Genomic DNA, 21,305 nt, shown 5'->3' on the forward strand with positions numbered 1-21,305 from the left:
AACTTCTTTGCATATGCTGATCTCATATTTGACACAGGCATACCCATAAGTGAAGTAGTGTGCTTTGGCAGTGGAAGGATCAGGACCGGATTGGTTCTCCATGTAAAATTGATCATTTTGTGCAAAACAACATTGTGCGCCAATGCTTACCATCATCTTCTGGACACATCTTGCATGTCCTTGTGCCGGACTGAGATGGGAAATGAGAGAGAGAGAGTGAGTCCCATTCCATTTGATCAAGCACTCTTCACATCTTGTTTCTTGGGAGAAACGTGCAGACATGCTTCTTCCTTGGATTAAGACTGTTTGTTGTCCTCTTAGTTCAGACAGTGCCTGGTTCAAAGTAGACTCCACAGAGACAGGTTTTTAATGATGGTAATGTGTCTATAAGACCATGTATGCTTTGTGATGCCCGACTTTAAAGATCTGGGAGCAAAAGTTGATTTTCATATACCATGAGCTGTACATTTTCACTCCGGTGACCAGAACTTTTGTGTTGGGCACGGTATATTTTTAAACTCTGGTTTACACTCGTTTTCCTTTTTTGAAAGAATGTTCTTGTTTGTAACTGAAATAACATTTTTGTTGAGTACATAGCTTTCCTGCGTCTTTTTGGAGATCACCTCGGTGCTCACAGCACTATTCTACGTAGCGTTTTTACTCCTTGTCCCAAAACCATACCGGAGCAAAACAATCTGTTTAGATAACTGTCCGTGTGCGCTCCACTATACCCAACGTCATTACGATCATCTTCAGTCCAATTTTATATTCCAACACCAAAGCTTTCACAAAAGTTAGGTTTACTCGACATCATTTCCTAATTGTGGTTGAAATGGTCAAATTTGACTTCCAATTATGGAACCGTTTAATGCTTTGACTGTTAGAGTTTCAGGAATTTATCAGATATTTTTCTTTTGAGAAATATGGTTTAGGATTGATCTGCAGATGTGACTCGGGACCAACGAGCAAGCCAAGACCTTCATGAACTTATACATTTAGCGATGGAGCGAGATAATTTTTGGATGGTTACTTTTGTCCCTGTTTCCACATTTGATAGTGTTGAAGTTGGAAATCAGCAATTTGAATTTCCACTGTGCAGTGCTTCTTAAAAGGGTGTCTGCTTATCACTGTGGTCAATTGTACAGTCTGATTGGTCAGTATGTACACCATCTAATCTTCGGATATGCCGCATGTCGCTTTACTCATTCCTGGCTACCGTGTCATTGTTGTGGCCAGCTGTGATGGGCATCAGTACTTTCATTCTCTGTCTGTGTGTACTCTGAACGCTCCTCGTCTGCTTTTCCAAAAGCTGTTACTTTGATCTGCATGGTTGGCAGCAATCATCAACTCAGTAGTTTTGAAGATATTTTCTTACCTGCTGATACATCAGCCTCCCTTCACCCACAGCAAGATTCATTCCTTCTCCAAAACTCTGGACACCGAGCACCAAATTGCTTTTTATCCTGGTTTTGAAATATTTCTCCTGTTGCAAGCTGTAATATACGATTTCAACTTGCAAAAGCAAGGAGTTGCTGCAATTTTACCATACCCTGTACTCTATTTTGTAAAAACTCCATTTTGTATCCAGTCCTGATCATCAAGCTGTCTTGCAAATAGTTTAGAGGGTTCATGACAAGCTAAACACGGTCCTCTTCATAACGTCCTCTCTTCAACACTTAAACCTCAAGGCAGGATGGAAATAAACAAATAAATCTAATAATCAGATGTAAAAAGAGCATTTGTGGGAGTTGTTAAATATGTCAGAACTTGTGAATGTCACCCTCACAAACACCTTTTTGAGCATGGTCGAAACTGTCCATTATAAAGAAGGTATGACATGGATGGTTGCTCTTTCACTACAAACTGATTGTTTATGTAAAGGAAGGAAATATTTAATTTCCAATCGTGGCCCATCCCACATGTAAGACTTAAGAAACTATCATCTTCAGTCTAATTTGAGAAGTGTTGACATTTGTTGTGAACATTCTGTCCATCGTGAACGAAAGCGTTTTGTTCTCAAATGACACAAACCCCCGTGAAGGCGAGACACTACAGCCCATCAAACGGTCTTCTTCTTACCCTTTAATTTCCTTCCTTTTGAATGGAATCGTTCATTCCACTCCTTATTTAGTCATTCATGCTGATGTATTGAACCCGAGTTCAGAACAATGACTAAATGGAATGTCCAACCCCAAAACAAAAGCAACTGAAACAATGCACTTATTATTTTACAAGGTTGTCACTTCCTGACAACTTGATTTCCTCAACTTCTCCACTCCACAAAATAACCTGGAAATTTTTTTTCGACTTTTACAAAGCACTGTGGTTGGTACATTTTCCTCACCATAGTATTCTGAAATTCAAGGCCTTTGCCAGTTGGAAGCAGTGTGCTCATGGATCTTGAAATGGATCAATCCAAAAATATTTTGAATGTAAACATTAACCACCAGAATCATGGACTATTCATAAACCATCCAAATCCCTTTCCATCAGTTGGTCAAAAACCATTATCCCTCAGGAACCTTTACTTGGAGGAAGAAAACACAATCAAGGCCATTATGGCAATAACATGGAGGATTTGCTACTAAAGCAAAGCCAACAATCACAAACAGGAAGTATGATCTTGAGGTAGAAATGTACACAATCCTTGCAGAATAAACTCAACACCAACCATTCCTTGTTCATTTGCAATCCATTTACAAGTTTGAACCCTTTTCTGTTGTTCAGTTCTTCAACCATTTACTTCTTGTTTTATTCTCATTCAAAATAATCAGAGCTTGTTCATCATCTTCAAATCACCCTGTGTCTTCCCTTAGCCTCCCTGTTTTCAATGTTATCAGCTTTAGTGATACTGCAGTTGTGAATGCAGCTAAAAAATAAAATTTTGGCTTTTGATAATCTGAACTGTGCCAGAGTCAATTATTCCAAACAGGTGTACTTCATTGTTCCACCAGAAGAATCAATCGCTATCCAAACGGCTTTTTTTTTCCTTACTTTCATCACTACAGCGAGAAACTGGTACTCTGACAGATTTACTAAGTAGCCATTTATTTTTACAAACTATACACTTTGAATATGGACTGTCCTGGCCCATATGTCCTGATTTTTTTTTTTTTTTGGTAAAAACACTCCAAGCAAGCAGACGATCAAGAAAATAACTTTGAGGCTTTTAAATTGGCCAGATGTATATGGGGTTCCTCTTGTATATCCACATCCCATTTCAACAAATTGCCTTCATTTCTGAATGATGTCACAAAGGTCTGTGATCGTATTCTTATACGTGCATGACAACAGACTCCCCATGCAGCTTGGACAGTGGAAAAGGGTCAAACACGTGATTGTCTCACAGCAGGTGTGACGGTACACGACCAAATTTAATTGGGGAAATTTAACTTCTCTGTGCCATTTCACCGGGTTGTGTAAGGTAATGTCCATTGGTTAGTAGCGATGAGGGTGATTCACAAAGTTAGGATTGGCTTGAGAAGTTGAAGGAAAGCTGACGTTTGTTTGTGGTTGTGAAGCTTGAGGTTGGCCTTGGAATCCAGGATGAGCTCGCTTGTGGAAAGAGAGAGAGAGTGAGAAAAAGTAAGAATGTCTGACCCACTTTTAACCTTTGGTCGTCATAATTAAACTTTTTGAAAATGCAATCAATCAATGGATTTTTTTTTGACAGTGGTGCAAAGAAAAACTCCTTTAAAATCCTTACACCACTCTTCTGTCTTTCAGGGTGTTAAACCTGTCGTGTGGGGAAATAGTGTTTACCTGATATTCAGTTGTCGCTGAGGTCGTTGCAGGAGGCTGCGTTCTGGGCTTTTTATTCGCTGGTGCTCCAGGTGCATGGCTGGAATCCTGGTTTCCATGATTTCCCTGCTGAGGCTGTTGCTGTGAAAATGCAAGGTAGAAAGATATCTCTTGTAATAAAACATTTGTGCAGCCACTTCGACCATCTGAAATAGCAGTGCTTACATGGGTTTGTAAGAAATCAAGAAACAGATTTTGAAAGCAGGTTCAGACACTACGAGAAACTTTTGTGCACAAAATTTCGGCTCACGGAAGAGCAAGATGATGAATGAGAGAATTAACGTACTGACAGAGTAGTAGGGAAATGGACATAAATGGGTGGATGAATGAGAAAAGAGAAAATGAGATGACGTTGAAAAACATATATTGGAACCTTGGGGAAAGGGGTGTGGACGGGTGTTGGAGGATTACAGGTAAGGATAGAAGATGGGATGACATGGTGGTGTTTTGCTGTCTTTAAGCCCAAGAGGGAATCGGTGTATTGTACAGACTGAAGGTTGTTCCGCAAGTGGGAGAAAGGAATAAATGAGTGGAGATGAGCAGCATTCCTGGATTTTGGAAGGTTAATGAGTTACTAAAAGAGCAAGTGCATCCTTGATGGGATGAGAAGGGGTGGAGGGCATAAAGAGCAATCAAAGCAAGATCAAGCCTGGTGTTGGCTTAACGGTTAAGGTGGCTGGCTTAAGATCCTTGGGTCTCGAGTTCAAGCCCATCGTGCCATTGAATGAATATCAGGTGGGTCGACTCAGCCTGTCATCCTTCCGGGGTCGGCAAATTGAGTACCAGCTAGCTGGGAATGGGGGCATTGCATCAGCAGCACAGCCATGCCCCCAGAAAATGATGCAGCCAAGCAGCTACTGGCTGCATACAAACCTATAAGAGCAAGACCAGAAGTGGTAGCAAACAAAGAAAAATCTGTTTGCAATGAGAGAACAGGCCCTGTCTTAATAAAATAAAAATAAAAAGATTCTCAGCTGATCCTTTGAATCAGCCACTATTGTTCTGTTGTTGGAATTGGGTACCAGAAGGCAAAATATGGAATTGTCTGCAAAATGGAAAAGGCTTTATGGGGCATCAGACACCGTTGATGTAAATGGAGAGCAAGACTGGGTCAAAGATGTTGCCTTATTAGTCACTCATAGTATTAAGTTGCTGATTCTGGCCCAAAGAAGCCAATCATATGATGAGCAACTTCCAGGCTGCCCTGCAACGACAAATTCCTTGCTTCCATGGTAAGGCAGAGATCCTTATGAAAAATCATGGAATATATAATGATTTACAACCCTCACTTGACCACAATTCGCATCTCTTTGATCAATGTAAAAATAAATATACAGTAGGTTTTGGAGAGCAACTTTTTGATCTGAAGGCAAGAAAATCTATGTTGTCTTCCTTTCAAGCAATCCCAAAACAAAGTCAAGTTATTGATTTAAGTGACTATGGAAGAAAACCAATTTTAATGAAGGATCAGCAATTTTAGATGACTTAATAAAGAAGAAAATGATAGTTTAAAAATCTATATAAATACCTTTAATCTCATAATTGAGAAGCATGATCCTTAGCTTTAATTTAATGAAGAATGAAAGTTTCATAACCATACTCTCTAACAACCTGATATCCCTGTGTCGTAAGAGGCGACCAGGGTTGCGTCAGGAAGGGCATCCGGCGTAAAACATGTGCCAAATCACTATGCGGATCATACGGATGATCCGCTGTGGCGACCCCGAACGGGAGCAGCCGAAAGAGGAAGAAGAAGACTCTCTAACAACCTGATCTCTTTAACCCTCAACGGCATACCTGGGGTCAATTTGACCCAACAATGCAGGTTTATTGTGTGTAAAAAAATAATATTAGCCGATATCAGCCCATGGTCTCTGTTTATCCTCACCCCATATATGTATGTTATCGCTGTAAAATTTAGCGAATATAGGGTAATACATCTGGGAGATATTTGCAGGAGAAAATAGTGGGGTCTATATGACCCACGCTGGGAGAACTCCCAAAACACATTTACATTCATAACTCTGAACACTTTATCCCATTTTCTTTTCTGGAATTGTTATTATTTCTCAAAGAACAATAAAGGTGTTTCCCAATTGTTTTCATACTGTTATAATCTGTATCATTCTGTGACTAAAAGGGGATTGGAATGGTTCTGGGAATTGCTCATTCCTGGAAATGGGATATTCCAGAAATCGAAACTGCAGTTCATAACGCTAGTGTATTTGCATTTTCCTTCAAACCATGGCTAACCAACGGAGAGCACGGTATTCTGTTGCTGATGATCTTAGACAAATATTAGAAGATGAAAGTGACAGTGAGTCTTTATCTGATCCAAGCGATGATGATTCCTACATCCCAGATCAGGCTGCAGTCCGTGATACATCAGATGAAGATCAGGTTTCTGACGTTGATGAACAGCCAGATGAAAGCCAGATGATCATATGTATCATCAACTTCTCAATGTTTTACACTTTTTTACAAACTAGGTATGATATATTTGACAAATGTTGCAACATTTGGCTTGTGTATCGACCAAATCAATGACCATTTTGAATGGGGTCAAATTGACCCCAGGTGTGCCAATGTGTGAGTGTTGGTATGCGTGCCGTTGAGGGTTAAAGAATATGAAGCAACACTGTTGTCCATGGACACTTACAATTCTCTTTTCAGTAAACCAGAGAAAAAGCAAATTTTATCATCTCCAGACTCATTTCATCTTGCTCTTTTGCAACCTCTCTCTTCTGCTTACTGCTTTAAAAAGACACCAAAGAAAATTAGAATTATCGTAGGCCAAAAAATGGCATCTTTCCTTTTGGTTTGACTCAAAATATTGTTACGGCTGTGGAAATTCGCATTACACCATAAAGGGTCCTCAGGTGAGATATACCGGTAAGTTCATGTGTAGTTAGCCCAAACCCATTGTATAGAAGGAATATGTGCAATTCATCCGGGCTGCGCCACTTTGAGTTAGCCATTTTTCTTTCTCTATTGTTATTTTGGACCATTAAGCCACCAACAACGCAAACAGCCACTACCTTTACCTTCACAACTCCATCTCGCAAACATCGCTTCACCGCCATTCCCAAACGACGCCCGCCAACCACCAAACCACCACAGAAAACCCCCCACCACCTTCGCCTATCTTCTTCAACAACCATCGACCACACCACCAGTCAACACCAAACATTGTGTTGTCCAGGGCCCGTTTGGTAATTGATGCCGAACGCGTCGAGCCGCGGGTACGAATGCGTTCCTCTCAGGGAGAAATTCGGATCAGCAAGGGTTCACGCCCCTTTTTCTCCGTCCAATGGGCGAGCGTCGGGCGGTATGGCCCCGCCTCCAAGCGCGATGAATGTGGATTCTTCACGGGAGAGAATTAGGATCAAAAGAGGCTCACGCCCCTTTTTGCCACACCAATGGCTGAACAGAGGGGGCGTGGCCCCGCCTCCAATCGAGTTTTGATCCTAAAATCTGCATACAGGCTCCTCCTCCGGTCTATAAAGACGCGAGCACAAGGCGACTCGCGCGGCTGGTCGAATGAAGATGGAGGTCATCATCAAGGTTGCAGTGTGGGGGTCGCTCGTCTCGTCATTGGTGCCGTCTCGTCGCGGGATTCCAGACAGCCAGCCATTCCCCTCACTCGACCCTGAGCATCGACAATTCTCCCCCCCCCATCCGCACTGAGACAGTGCCCGGTGGCCCCGTTCCTTCCCCACCCTAACTGTGGTGCCGACAAAACCGTGCTTGCGCGGAGCACGCCGGAGAGGGCTCACCGACGTAGCCAGGGGCACGGAGTCGGGGTGCAGCTACGCGGACATTGCGGCTTGCCCGCCATCGAGTCACGAGGATGCGGGTAAGACCTTCTCGGTCTCGTGGACTTGGCCGCTCCTCCAGGGTCCACGTACATGTCTGCTTCCTTGCCTGTGAGGGTGGCTTTAGTTCCCTTTGTTTTTTGAATGAGTGATGTGGCGCCGAGTTCCGACAAGTCTTCTTCTTCTTCTTCTTCTTCTTTCGGCTGCTACCGTTAGGGGTCGCCACAGCGGATCATCCGTATGATCCGCATAGTGATTTGGCACAGGTTTTACGCCAGATGCCCTTCCTGACGCAACCCTGGTCGCCTCTTACGACACAGGGATATGGTACACCTATTTTAACCGGGGGTATACACCGGCCCAGTACACTGGTACTCATTTCGCCGACCTCGGAAGGATGACAGGCTGAGTCAACCCCCTGGTGTATTAATTCAGTGGCCCGCGCCGAGTTCCGACAAGTATAATTGTTTAAGTGTTGTAAATAATTATAGTCGGTAGTCGTGCTTTTGCTTTTGTTGCATTTTGTCTTGACTGTTATATGTGCATTACTGTATGACTGTGAATACGTGCTTGTCTGTGTGTGTAACAAAGTGCTTGCTTGTTGAACTGTTTCCCGTTTCGTTGCGTCTTTTTCCCTTATTTGAAAGCTCCATCTTGCATCACGTAAGGGATTGGGAGTGGGTTGAAACACCCGATAAGTAATCTGAACCGTCGAGGTCGACGAGAGCTCCACTCGGTGATCCCTGCAGTACGGAACGAGCCGCTTAAGCGGTTCGTGTCCGGAGTTGACCTGCGGCGTGGTACAACTCCTCGGTACGCTACCCGCGCGGGTACTTAGGTAAATCGACCATTCGGTGATCGGACCCTATTTCGCGCGGGTAGAATGCGGACCGAGTTGTGGTGAGGTTAAACCCCCACCCGTGACTAGCTCCCGGCGTTGTTCCGAGAGGGTCACGACTGAATTGTCCGTTCCGGTGGGCGAGGCGGCTGCTATTAGAGTTACGCGGTCGCCCGCACGCCGGACGGGCCAGAATTCGTAACAATATGTATCCTCATTCATTAAGCACCATGTCTGAAGCAGCAGCAGCAGCAGCAACCTATAGGGGGAGATGTGATGAGAAAATAAAGTCCTTTCATGTTGGAGGTGCATGCTATTTGGGATAAAGGAGGAATGAGAGCCAAGGGAATTGTCGAGTGTAGGAATTCAAGGCCATCTCCACTCATGGCTCGCAGACTTCCTCTCCTGTCGCAGTCAACGTGTGGCCCTAAATGGAGTTCTTTCATCCCCTCTTCCTGTGCAGGCTGGAGTTCCTCAAGGTAGCGTTCTGGGCCCTGTTCTTTTTCTGGTTTTCATCAATGATCTCTCGGACTCTCTGGAAAATCCTCTATTTCTCTTTGCCGATGACTCCACCCTCTGCCGTACCATCTGTCATCCCTCAGACCGGCAAGCAGCAGCTTCTTCGCTCACTGCAGATCTGGATAAAATCACAAACTGGTCCAACACGTGGAACATGTCTTTCAATCCAGACAAATCTCACACTCTCACTATGTCTCTTCGAAAGGACCGTTTAGAAAACCCCCATCCACTTTCTCAACAATCCTCTGGAAGAAGTCTTTTCTTTCAAGCTTCTGGGTCTCACTATCTGCCATGACCTTTCCTGGGAAAGTCACATTTCCAACCTTGCCTCAAAAGCCAGTCGCCGACTGGGAATCCTCCGTCGTGCAAAGTCCTTCCTCGGCCCTCTTGAGCTCCTGACCACTTACAAAGCTTTTGTCCGTAGCCTGATGGAGTACTGCTCTCCCCTCTGGGCTGGTGCTCCTGCCTCCCACCTTTCTCGACTTCACGCTGTCGAAACCAGGGCTTTTAAGATCATTGGCATCTCCCGCAATGAAGCTGAGTCTTTGGGCCTCTCACTCAATCACCGCAGGTTGGTCGGTGGTCTTTCTGTCTTCTACCGACTCCTCTCCAGCCTTGCCCCCCTGCTCTCTCTGCGATTTGTCCCAACCACATTTCCACAGGGCGCTCAAGGTCCGCCAACAACCCCCTTCTGGTAAAACTACCAAAATCACGAATCACTGCTCATCTTCACTCTTTCATTCCTCTTTTTTCCCGCCTTTGGAATAAACTTCCTCACTCTATTCTTTCCCATTCTTCCCTCCAGGCTTTCAGAACAGCTGTTCACCACCACCTCTTATCTTCCCCCATCCAAATCCTCGATCTTTTCTACCCCCGATAATCCACCCAAGCCCACTTCCTTCAATTCTCCTGCTTTCCTTCCTGAAAGTCCCTGTAATGTCCATCTTCTCCTCGCCATGTTCCCCGTCCCATCCCCATCCCTCTCCCTTCCACAGTTCACCTGTGTCTGTTCCCCAATGATTTGTCCCTTCCACTCCCACCCCTCTTGTCTCATGCCTCCTTGCTGTGAGTTGTGTGTTAGCTCTCATACGAGCCTCGACCAAGGTATACAAAAAAAAAAAAAAAAAAAAAAAAAAAAAAAAAAAAAAAGGCTTGTGTTGACTCGGGAGCAAAAATTTGGTTGCCACCGGAGAGCCGCATTTTTCGTTTGCTCATCCAAGTTTAAATGCATTCTTCTTCTTATTATTATTATTATTTGTGATTATAATTTAGTTGACATTATTTGTTGTTTTGTACAATTGAGATGTTTTCTCAGCCCCACAATTTTGGGATCTTACTAAACTTTATCGTTGGATATTTATGCAAAGATGCAACCAGCTCCAAATAAATCCACCAATGCATAGTCACCATGTAAGGCAAAAGTGCACCCTCATATTCTCCAGTTAACTAGAAGGACACTCGGTAGAGCGCGTACCTGCGCCACGTAATGCCTGATCCACGAGAACATATCGGGCCCAATACATTTTTGAAATATCATGCTATACAGTACTATATCGTTTTTGGCCCGATCTCTCAATGGTGAAGAATCGCTTTAAAAAATTAAACAATTCTCGTATCCAGATTCGGATTCAGATCTTCAAAATTGAATCAATTCGTCCTTGTCACACACCCAACCTATCCAAGTTTCATCGGAATCCGTCCACAACTTTTTGAGATATCGTGCTATAACATCGGTTTTGGCCCCATCTCTCAATGGTGAAGAATCACTTAAAAAATTCTCCTGGTTGGATCCAGACCCGGATCTTCACCAAAATCAAATCAGTTCGTCCTTGTAACGCAACAAACCTGTCCACAACTTTTTGAGATATCCTGTACACAAACATACAAACAAACAAAGGGGTGAAAACATAACCTCCTTCACCTTCGGTGGTGGCGGTAACAAAATGGTTATCTAACTTTAACTGTGGGAATATGTTCCTTGAAGATAACCCTTGTTTGAGGCAATCGTGGATGACCATGTTAAGGCCGATTAAATGATGTCAGAAGGAAAATAGGAAGATCAATGGTGGAGGCAGAATGCAGTCAATATCTACCTTATCACCCTTTTCTTCCATCTCCTCTTCATTCAGAAATTCTCTTTTAGGATATGGGATTTGACAACCTGCAAATACACTGCACGCGGTGACACAATCACCACCAACCCTGCAATGTCAAGCTTTGCATTGTTTATATATAATCTCATATTGAATGATTATACCAATGAGGTTCATATGTGGATCACAAGAAATCTAAAATAAACAAGCATCCTCTGATAGCAAATCAATGTCATTTAAGAAAATTCACACAAGGTTTCGATCTATTGAAAGAAAACTGACAATTTAAAAGAAAAAAAAAAAATATATATATATATATATATATATATATATATATATATATATATATATATATATATATATATATATATATATATATATATATATATATATATATATATATATATATATATATATATATATATATATATTGGAAGTCGAAGAGAAACTGATATTAGTTTAAAGATAACTATTTTATTGCAGCAACCAACTGAGAATACATATTTTGATACAAGCACGTGAAGTTAACATGACAAACCCGAACAACTTCCTTGTGACTATTCACCTCCGAAACATTCTCAATACCCTCCACCATGCACAAATAACAAGAAAAAGAGCAATCAGAGATTGCAGACCCTAGCCAGGACTTGTTTTGTGTGACGCTTGTGTACTGGTATGTAACGTAATTAATAAGACATAATTTGAACTACCACTTCATAACTACTGCCAGTGATGACCGGGTACCAAGACATCCCACTTTGATGCAACCCCGCTTTGATCAGACACCTGACCCTGACCCATGACATTTACTATTATTCAATTGAATTCAGAATGGGATTAAAATAAATTAAATTCAAATCAAATGGAAGACCAAATAGGTACAGTCCTGCATTGGAGTAATCAGAAATAACCCAAACAAGCAAAAAGCAAAGATGAAGTCATCAGGAAGAACCTGGATAGGATTCACATTTCAGCTGCTACTACTCTACCCTCAAACCCATCCATGCACAGCCAAGTGAGACTTATTAAAAAACAAACAAAAAAACTTCAAAGAAACCAAAAACCCAGATCAAAAATAATTTTGGTTGCCAGACCATGCATCTGACGAAGTTGAAATTTAAAACATGCATTCCCCATCACGACTAGATCATAAATGTGAAGTGTCACATTGATTGATTAAGCAATTCCAGAGAAAACATTATTTAATATTTTTCTTCAATCCAATATGGCTACCAAACCATGTGACCTATTAATTATTCCTTAAACTTGGACACCCAAGGCTTGGGGAACATTTGTGTGAGGTTTCCCCTCGATCTGTTCAGCCGTTCTGGACAGGATTTTAAAAATAGATTTTAGGGTAAATCCAATATGGCTGCCAAACCATGCGACCTATGTCATATGTGAGAACCTTTTGTTCCTCATGGATAGGCGGTCATACATGCAAAGTTTCGCCTCAATTTTTTTTTCTGCGGACCATTTTATCTCGAGATATCAGAGAACCACCTCAGCACCGACGAGTCTGGCATTTTACTCAGACTGACTGGCAGGGTCTTCAAGCAGCCATCAAACTTCTAGACTGGTCTCCCATCTCTGCTCTATCCGACATCAACTCATCCTGGGAATTCTTTCAAAGAAACTTGCTCTCTCTCATGCACAGATTTATCCCACCTCGACTTCAGTTGTCCTACCCTTCCCCCCACCCATGGTACACTGAAGCTTGTGGCGAGGCTGTTGTCCTAAACAACTTGCCTTCACCTCATTGAAGGCAAATCCAACTGAAGGTAATCTCAGTTCCTTCCACAAAGCTCGGAGCAAGTGTGTCTACCCTTAGGAGAGCCAGGAAACGACATCTTTCTAATCTCAAGTCTGAACTCTCAAACCTCTCTCCCTTCCTCCAGATCCTGGTGGCGTCAGTCTGTTTCTGGTGTATGTGCTCCCTCCATCCTATCCCTTACCTCAAATGGACGCACTACTGACACTGCACAAGAAAAGGCTGAATGCCTAAACTCCGTGTTTGCGTCTAAATCTTGTGTAGCAAACCCATCGCTTTCTGTACCAACCTTACCGAGTTGCAAGCAGCTGTTCCTGGACTCTCCTGACAAGGTGCTGTCAAACCTCGACTGAGATTCTGCAACCGATCCAGAAAGCATTAGCTTTCTGTTGATGGGATTTTTGTATAAATGTGTCACCGCCGAGTGAGCATCTGGACATGTCACCCCTGAGTGCCCTCCGACTATACATTTAACTGAAACAATACAAAAGCTAGCTGCTTAGGTATTTCATTGGTCAAAAAACCAGCAGCAGTGTACAAATTGCAAATTCCTCCAAATATTTGTGTGTGGTCTCTTGTGTACCTTATAAACAGCGGGGACATTATTCATGAATTATACTGAAGAGGCATTCAGGCTTGAGCTAAAGTACAAGCAGGGAAGGAACAATGTCTGAATCACTATACTAAGTAAGCTTGTAGTTGTCAACCTATTCAGGCCAATATCAAACGAAGGAGCTAAAAAGCATATGCATCAGACAGTGGCAACACTGGAAGAAGTGATAGGATCAATAAGACAATCGAGGGGTGTAAATAATTAAAAAACAGGGTTTGAAAGTTTTTTACTCTGTTGAAGGCAAAGGCTCTTCATGGAAGTATCCATCAGTCATGGCGTGCTCAGAGGAAAGGCGACGGGTTGGGTCCATTGTAAGAAGCCTCTGCAGCTGGAAAATTGAGAAAGGGGAAAATGTGTAAGGGTAAATTACAAAAATAAAATTGGTTTAACAATAAAACTCACAAATGTTTCAATGAAAAAAAAACTTTTGGTCTTATGTTGACGCACATGCTGCACGTGAAGCTCACAAACGCGTCGCCCCATTTATTCTTTATGCATTTCAAACTATTCCACCCTTGGTATTACATAAAATGATGCTCGAATTTTCTTTTCAATGATAAAAGTACAGGGTGTAAAAAAAAAAAAAAAAAAAAAATTGAGAACCCTAAATAATTACCAGACATTAATAACTATATCAGTTAGGAATTCGATATTTTGTGTAAATGTAGCCTAATGTTACAGAAAGACGTGACATGATCCACACATTTGATTACTTTAAATGAAGTGCTGAAAGTGTCCACCACCATGTTGCAGGCACAAATTAATTCTCCGCAGAATGCTCTCAGCCACAGAGTGTACCATTTCTTGGGGAATACTGCCAATTGCAGTAAAACTTCCTCCAACGTGGCTTCCTCAAGCACGGTTTCCAATTGACTAACTGAAATAAATGCATCAAAAACTCCCCAACGCGAGGGTGTTTCAAATTTACGTGATCGGGGATGGTGTTTTCCCATATATATATATATATATATATATATATATATATATATATATATATATATATATATATATATATATATATATATATATATACACACACATACATATATACATATATATACACATACATATATACATATTGTTGTGGTTACCAAATTCGCAAACCACCATTCAGGTCCCTTAGGTGAGGTATCTCGGTAAGTGCATGTGTAGTTAGGCCCAAACCCGTTGTCCAGTGGGAATACATGTCATTTATACGTGCTGCGACTCTTCAGGATAGCCGTTTTTCTTTTACTATCTTTATTTTGGACCAACCGCCATGATTACCACCACAACCACAACATCAACCACCAACCACAACGCCGCTTCACCACAACCGCCACGACCTTCCCGTCACGCCTCGCAACCGTAGCATCGCCACCGTTCTGGCCCCGCTGTGGGTACCGGTGTTGGACTCGTGCAGGGCGCACGTTGAACAGCGTGTACAAAATCACGGATTTTGTGCTTCAAAAACGGATCAAAAACGACACACGCCCACTTTTTGCCGTCCAATCGGTGAGCGAGGGGCGATTTGGCCCCGCCTCCAGAACGATCGATATATGCAAATTTGTGGATCAAAAAGCCTTCACGCCCACTTTTTCTCGGGCCAATGGGGAGCGAGGTGAAAGGTCAAAGGGAGGGGGTCAAAGGCGAAGCTACGGGGGGATAAAAGGACGGTGTTCGTCAGTCAGCAGAGAGAGAAGGCAGAGTGGAAGTCTGGAGCCCGAAGCCTGCAGTAGCTGGAGAAGCTGAAGAGAGTCGAACGAGGAGAGCCCAAAGAAGACTCCAGGGTGGAGAGTCCAGAGGCGGAGAGGCGGCAGCGGCGAAGGCAGACGAGGGGGTGCTCGCGACGGTGCCGGGAGCTGCACGCCCGAGGAAGGCCGGCAGCGCGACCTGGCCGAGGTGGAGACGCACACCAGGGATAATAAAGATCCTCTATACCCCGAGCATCAGCAACCCCCTCCTGTTTCCCCCCGCGCTGAGATAGTGCGACCAAGGGGGCCCCTTTTCCCACCCCCTGCCAGGCACTGTCCGCGAGGCCCGCAGAGTGAGGCGCCATCGCCGCTCCGCGTCTCATCACCAGACGGGTAGGCGCGACCCGGTCTCGGCCTCAGGCCCGCCTCATTCTTGAGGGTGTTTCTTTTCCTTGGTTTTGGGTATGTGTTGTCGGCGCCGTCTGTGAAGTAGAATTGTATAAGTGTTGCCGTGTGCTCGGTAGTCAGTATTAGCTCTGCATTGTCTTCGCTTTTATATTTGCTTTTTGTGTAAATGGAATTGTGTTTTCTTTTTTTTGTGTGCTTTTGGTGGAATTGTATTTGTGTGCTTCCCGTGTGCCGCGAATAAATGTGCTTTATTGTTGAACTGTTCTCCCGCTTCGCTTCGTCTTTTCCCCCATTGAACCCTCATCTTGCTTCACGTAAAGGGTTGGTAGTGGGCTGAATACGCCCGATAATTAATCGAACCGTCGAGGTCGACGATAACACCGCTCGGTTATTCTGATAGTACGGAACGGGTCGCTTAAGTGGCCCGTGTCCGAAGTCGACCTGCGGCGAGGTGCGATCGCCCGGTCTACCCTCCGCGTGGGTACTTAGGTAGGTCGAATTTGGCGAGCAACCCTATCCCACGCGGGGGCTGATTGGCTCGATCGCGGTGAGACCGAAAGGTCCACCCGTGACTGGTTCCCGGCGTTAGTCCGAGAGGGTCACGACTGGATTGTCCGTCCGGTGGGCGACGTGCCGCGATTCGAGTTACGTGGCCGTCCGCACGCCGGCGGGCGCGGAATCCGCAACAATATATATTACATACATATATATATATATATATATATATATATATATATATATATATATATATATATATATATATATATATATATATATATACATATATATACATATATATTATTCTTATTCCTTGTTACTGCACTGCACTTAACCCTTGTCCATACAAGGGAGGTCTTTTTAGGCTAAATACAAGGCCAAAAGCCCCCCCCCCCCCTTGTGTGGATAAGGGTTAATCAATATTTAATTTATACATACTGTTATGGCTGTGGAAATTCGCAGTACACCATAAAGGTCCCCAGCTCAGTTATGACACTAAGTTCATGTGCAGATAGGTCCCCACCGTTGTTTAAAGGGATTTTTCTTCGTGTTCACCGGGCTGTGACCCTTTGAGATAGCCATTTTTCTTTCGCTATCGTTATTTTGGCCCGACAGAGCACGCTACGACCCTTTCCACCGCAAAAACCATCCGAAAACGTCGAGCGAAGGCCCAGTGAAAAGAACTGGGATGATGCGCGAGTTTTCCCGCCGTTTTTGCGCTGCCAAGGCTGGCACGAGAAGCGGCGAGGAGCTCGTTCGCGATTGGTGGACACGGGGGGGGGGGCGTAAGGCGGTCGGAGTGAGGACACGCCCCTTTTCAAGAAGCTTCTCGAAGGGAGGCAGAGCCGAAAACGGGGCGGAGCCCCGCACTATACAAGGCGGACCCGCTCTCTCTCTTGGTGGTCGGGGTCGAGCTCTCTTCTCTTGGCGGTTCGGGCAGCTCGTGTTCAGTTCAGTTCGTGGTGGCTGCTCGTCGAGCTCGCAGCTCGTGTTCAGTTCAGCTCGTGGTGGTTCTTCTCCTTCGAGCAGCTCGTTCGTGAGCTCGGGCTTCTTCTTTTCTTGGGACACGGACGGGAGGCACCGCTTTGCCAGCTCGGGCGTGCAAGCCTGCGCACACGAGAAGAGTGCCGGAGAGAGCTCGCCGACCGTCGCACCATGAGGGTGCAGTTAACCAGCGTCGGTCTCGTGGGCCCATTCGGTCATCCACGGCCCACGGCCATAAAGGTTTATGAACCCCGTCTACCCCCTTGCCTATGAGGGGGTCATTTCTTTTGTTCTGTGTGAATGATGTGGCACCATGTCCGTAAGTAGAACCTGTTTAAGTAACTGTACACTATAAGCATATTTGGTGATATTGCTTTTGTTTCCATGCTTTTTCTGTATATTGCATTACTGCCTTGGCTGTACATACGTGCTTTGTTTGAATGTATCCCGTTCGTCGTGTCCTATTTCCCCTTTGAAAGTGCCATCTTGCAACGTGGAATGAGTAGTGGGGTTTGATCGCCCGGTAAAGAGAATCGGATCCGTCGAGGTCGGCGATAACACCGCTCGGTTATCACTGTAGTATGGAACGGACCGCTTAAGCGGTTCGTGTCCCAGGCCGACCTGCGGCGCGGTGCAGCCCCTCGGTAGGTTACCCGCGCTGGTATTTAGGGATATCGACATTCGGCGATTCACCCTATTTCGCGCGGGTAGAATGTGGACTGGGCTGTGGTGAGGTTAAACCTCCACCCGTGACTGGTTTCTGGCGATAGCTCCAGGAGGGTCACGACTGAATTGTCCGTCCGGTGGACGACGCGGTTGCGATTAGAGGTACGCGGCCGATCGCACGCCGGCGGGCTCGAATTCGTAACAATACGATGATACGAGTCACCATCTTCCGCGCATCGTCATCGCAGTTCGAATTTACATTCTGGATTAATTGCGATAAAAACGGCCGGTGTTAATGCGCGTGTATATAAACCTGCCTCCATCAAGTGAACTTACGTCAATCATGGCTCCCAAAAGACCCAATTTGAACCAACCAGACAAGAAGAGGAGGAAAAGAATGACCATGGAGGTGAAACTTGATATCCTGAATAAATTATCATCAGTTTCTGCTTCATCTTTGGCCAGGCAATATGGCGTGAATGAATCGACCATGAGAACGGTACGGAAGGCTGAAGATAAATCCCTACACATAACAGAGCTTCACAGGGAGTTAAAACAGAAGGCAAAGCAAGTGCCTATAACACAATTCTTTAGGCCTAATTCAGCAGCTACCAGCAGCACTTCAACACCATCCACCAGCAAATCATCACCCAAACCTCCAACAACCACCTCACAATAAGGTGAGTTATTTTGCAATAACACAATACTATGACACGAACACTTCGTTTAATGTTTATTTAATAATTCTGCACCATTCCATAAAAAAAATCAATGTAAAAAAAAAGCAAGAAAGGATGTTTTAGGGTGAGTTTTTTGGGAGCAAAGAACATATCCCCCAATTTCCCCATATGTTTAATGATTCCTCCAACACGAGGTTATCCCAGAACGTATCCCCCAGGTTGGAGGAAGTTTTACTGTATTGCATTTAATTCACCAAGAGTGCGTAGATTTGTATTGTACACTATATCCTTCAAATATCCCCACAAAAAGAAACTTGGCGACGTAACGTCTGGGGATCGAGGTGGCCATAATGACTTGGACACTACACGGTAAACAACATGTCGCCTAAGTTCATTCACGCTGTATCGTGAAGTATGACCTGTGGCACCATCTTTCTGAAATCATCCTTCGTTGATTTAGTCCTCTGTAAGGTGCCCAAGAAACTTATGGATTATGTTTATGTAACGTTCTGAGTTTACTGCTTCTGAGAAGAAAATTGGGCCAATAATTCTTTGCCAAACACACCAAACACCAATTTTCGCAGAATGCAATGGCCTTTCATGCATTGCATAAGGTTGTTCACTTAGCCAAAAACGAGTGTTTTGTGAAGTTACATTCCCAGAAAGATAAAACCATGCTTCTGTAACATTAGGCTACATTTATTCAAAATATTAGGTTCCAACCTGATAGTTTTTAGTGTGGGAGAATTATTTAGGTTTCTCCAATAAATAAAAAAATTAAAATAAAATCACCCTGTTCTGGAATGAAACACATATACATATATATATATATATATATATATATATATATATATATATATATATATATATATTATATATAGTTATGAATTGGCGCCCACTGGCATGCGATCGACCGCGTTTCCCTAATAGCAGCCGCCTCACCCACTGGACGGACAATTCAGTCGTGAGCTTCCGGAACAATGCCGGAACCCTATCACGGGTGGGTCTTCAACCCCACCACGGTCTCGCCAATTTTCTACCCGTGCAAAATAGGGTCAATCGCCGAATATCGATATACCTAAGTACCTGCGCAGGTAGCTGACCGGGAGACCGTACCTCGGCGCAGGTCGGCTTGGACACGAACCGCTCAAGCGGTCCGTTCCGTTCTGCAGTGATAACTTGAGCGAGTATTATCACCCGACCTCGCCGGATCCGATTCTATTTAACGGCTATTTAACAACCCAACTATTATTCCGCAATGCAAGGTGGCATTTCAATGGGGAGAAAGGAGGACGCAACGAATGGGGTACATTTAACCAAGCACATTATTTCAATTAACACGTATGCACGTATGTACAGCCAAAGCAATCATGCATGGGACAGGGCCAAAGACACGAGCAAGGCAAAGACACTACGACCGACTATTATTTATGAATGTACAAGCACTTAAACAGTTTTACTTAAAGGACACGGCACCACCAACATTCATTCAAAAGAAAGGCAAAGGCCACCCTCAAAGACGAGGGCACCAGACAGGGTCAGTAGACCTTTATGGCGTGGAGCCTGGATGACCGAACGGGCCCCACGAGACCGTTGCAGGCTACCTGCACCCTCGTGGTGCGATGGTGGGCGAGTCGCGACGTCTGTCCCCCACGGCAGCGAGGACAGCCGCGGCTGAGCTCGGCCTTCCGCGGGGCCGGCGAGCTTTCTCCGGCGCTCTTTACATGAACGCGCAGGTTCGCGAGACAGAGCTGGCAGAGTGGCGCCTCCCGTCCGCATCCCTGGTGCCACGCCCGGACTCCCCACCGACTGCGAGATCCGACGAACAGGTCGTCCCACGGACCGCTTCTCCACAGACAGGCCACCACGAGCCGAAGATCCCAACCAAGAAGACCACCAGAAGAAACCACCAACACTCACGACACACACACAGACGAAAACCACCACGAAGACCCAGACCTGGCATCCTGCACGCCCTTGTATTCCTCAGTTCCAATGCCTCGCTCCTCCCCGTTTATCGCTCCGCCCCCCTTCCAGCTCCTGCAGGAAGCTTCCAGAAAGGAGGCGTTACCCATTTCCAACGCCTCGCCCCTATGAACCGACCAATGATGAACGATCTCCCCCTTGCGGCGCGTGGGAAAAACAGGCGGGAAAATCCGCACGCCATCGGAATACCTTCTTCTTTTTCATGGCGTCACTGGAATCCCTTGTTCCTTTTCCTTGGTGGAGACGGTTTTACAAGCGGAGTGGGTTGTAGTGTGGTTTATGGAGAAGGTGATCGGTAGTTGGCGTAGCGGGGAAGGTGGTTAGGTGATTGGCGTAATTGTGGATGGCGTTGTGGTTGAGGTGATGAGGATGGTGTGGTTTGTTGAGAGGCGCGTGTGGTTGTGGTGGTGGGAGGACGGTGGGTCTGAAGCGGTTGTTTGAGAGCGATGTTGGTGGTGGTGGTGGTGGGGTTGTGGTTGGTGGTTGTTGTGAAGCGGTTGATGAGAGTGATGTTGGTGGTTAGTCCAAAATAACGATAGTAAAGAAAAACGGCTAACTGAAGATTCACAGCACTGTGACACAAATAATTCCCATTCAACAACGGTGGGGAAATCTAACTGAACACAGACTTATCGATCTAACTGAACTAAGGACCTTTATGGTGTTCTGCGAATTTCCACAGCCGTAACAATATATATATATATATATATATATATATATATATATATATATATATATATATATATATATATATATACATATATATATATTCAACCTCGACTTGACTGTTAATCTTGAACCAGAAATTTTCAATCCTATTTTTCAAACTACCACCAAATTTCTCATTCATCAAATATATACCTCAAATGTATATACATGCAATCACAATTCACCATGTGTAGTATTCTAGTCGATTTCTGAAATGCATATGCCAGTTTCCAGAAATGGAGAAGAAAGAAC

General features: G+C 44.4%; 1 protein-coding gene across 3 annotated transcripts in view; it reads right to left on the minus strand.

Annotated features, from left to right (window-relative positions):
* Positions 1-2,507: 2,507 nt before the first annotated feature.
* The window catches only part of CDK8 (cyclin dependent kinase 8), a 50,716-nt gene continuing 31,918 nt past the window's right edge, over positions 2,508-21,305 (minus strand). For all 3 annotated transcript variants that reach the window (XM_085848376.1, XM_085848375.1, XM_085848377.1), the window contains 4 exons: positions 13,681-13,778; positions 11,067-11,145; positions 3,763-3,882; positions 2,508-3,555 (listed from right to left, as the gene is read on the minus strand). In XM_085848376.1, the coding sequence (XP_085704502.1) occupies positions 3,439-3,555; positions 3,763-3,882; positions 11,067-11,145; positions 13,681-13,778 (414 nt within the window). In that variant the 3' untranslated portion in view covers positions 2,508-3,438. The remainder of the gene's footprint in view (positions 3,556-3,762; positions 3,883-11,066; positions 11,146-13,680; positions 13,779-21,305) is intronic.

This window comes from Eptatretus burgeri, chromosome 12, assembly GCF_056783735.1.
Source record: "Eptatretus burgeri isolate ZD-2024b chromosome 12, Ebu_testis_v1, whole genome shotgun sequence".
Lineage (NCBI taxonomy): Eukaryota > Metazoa > Chordata > Myxini > Myxiniformes > Myxinidae > Eptatretus > Eptatretus burgeri.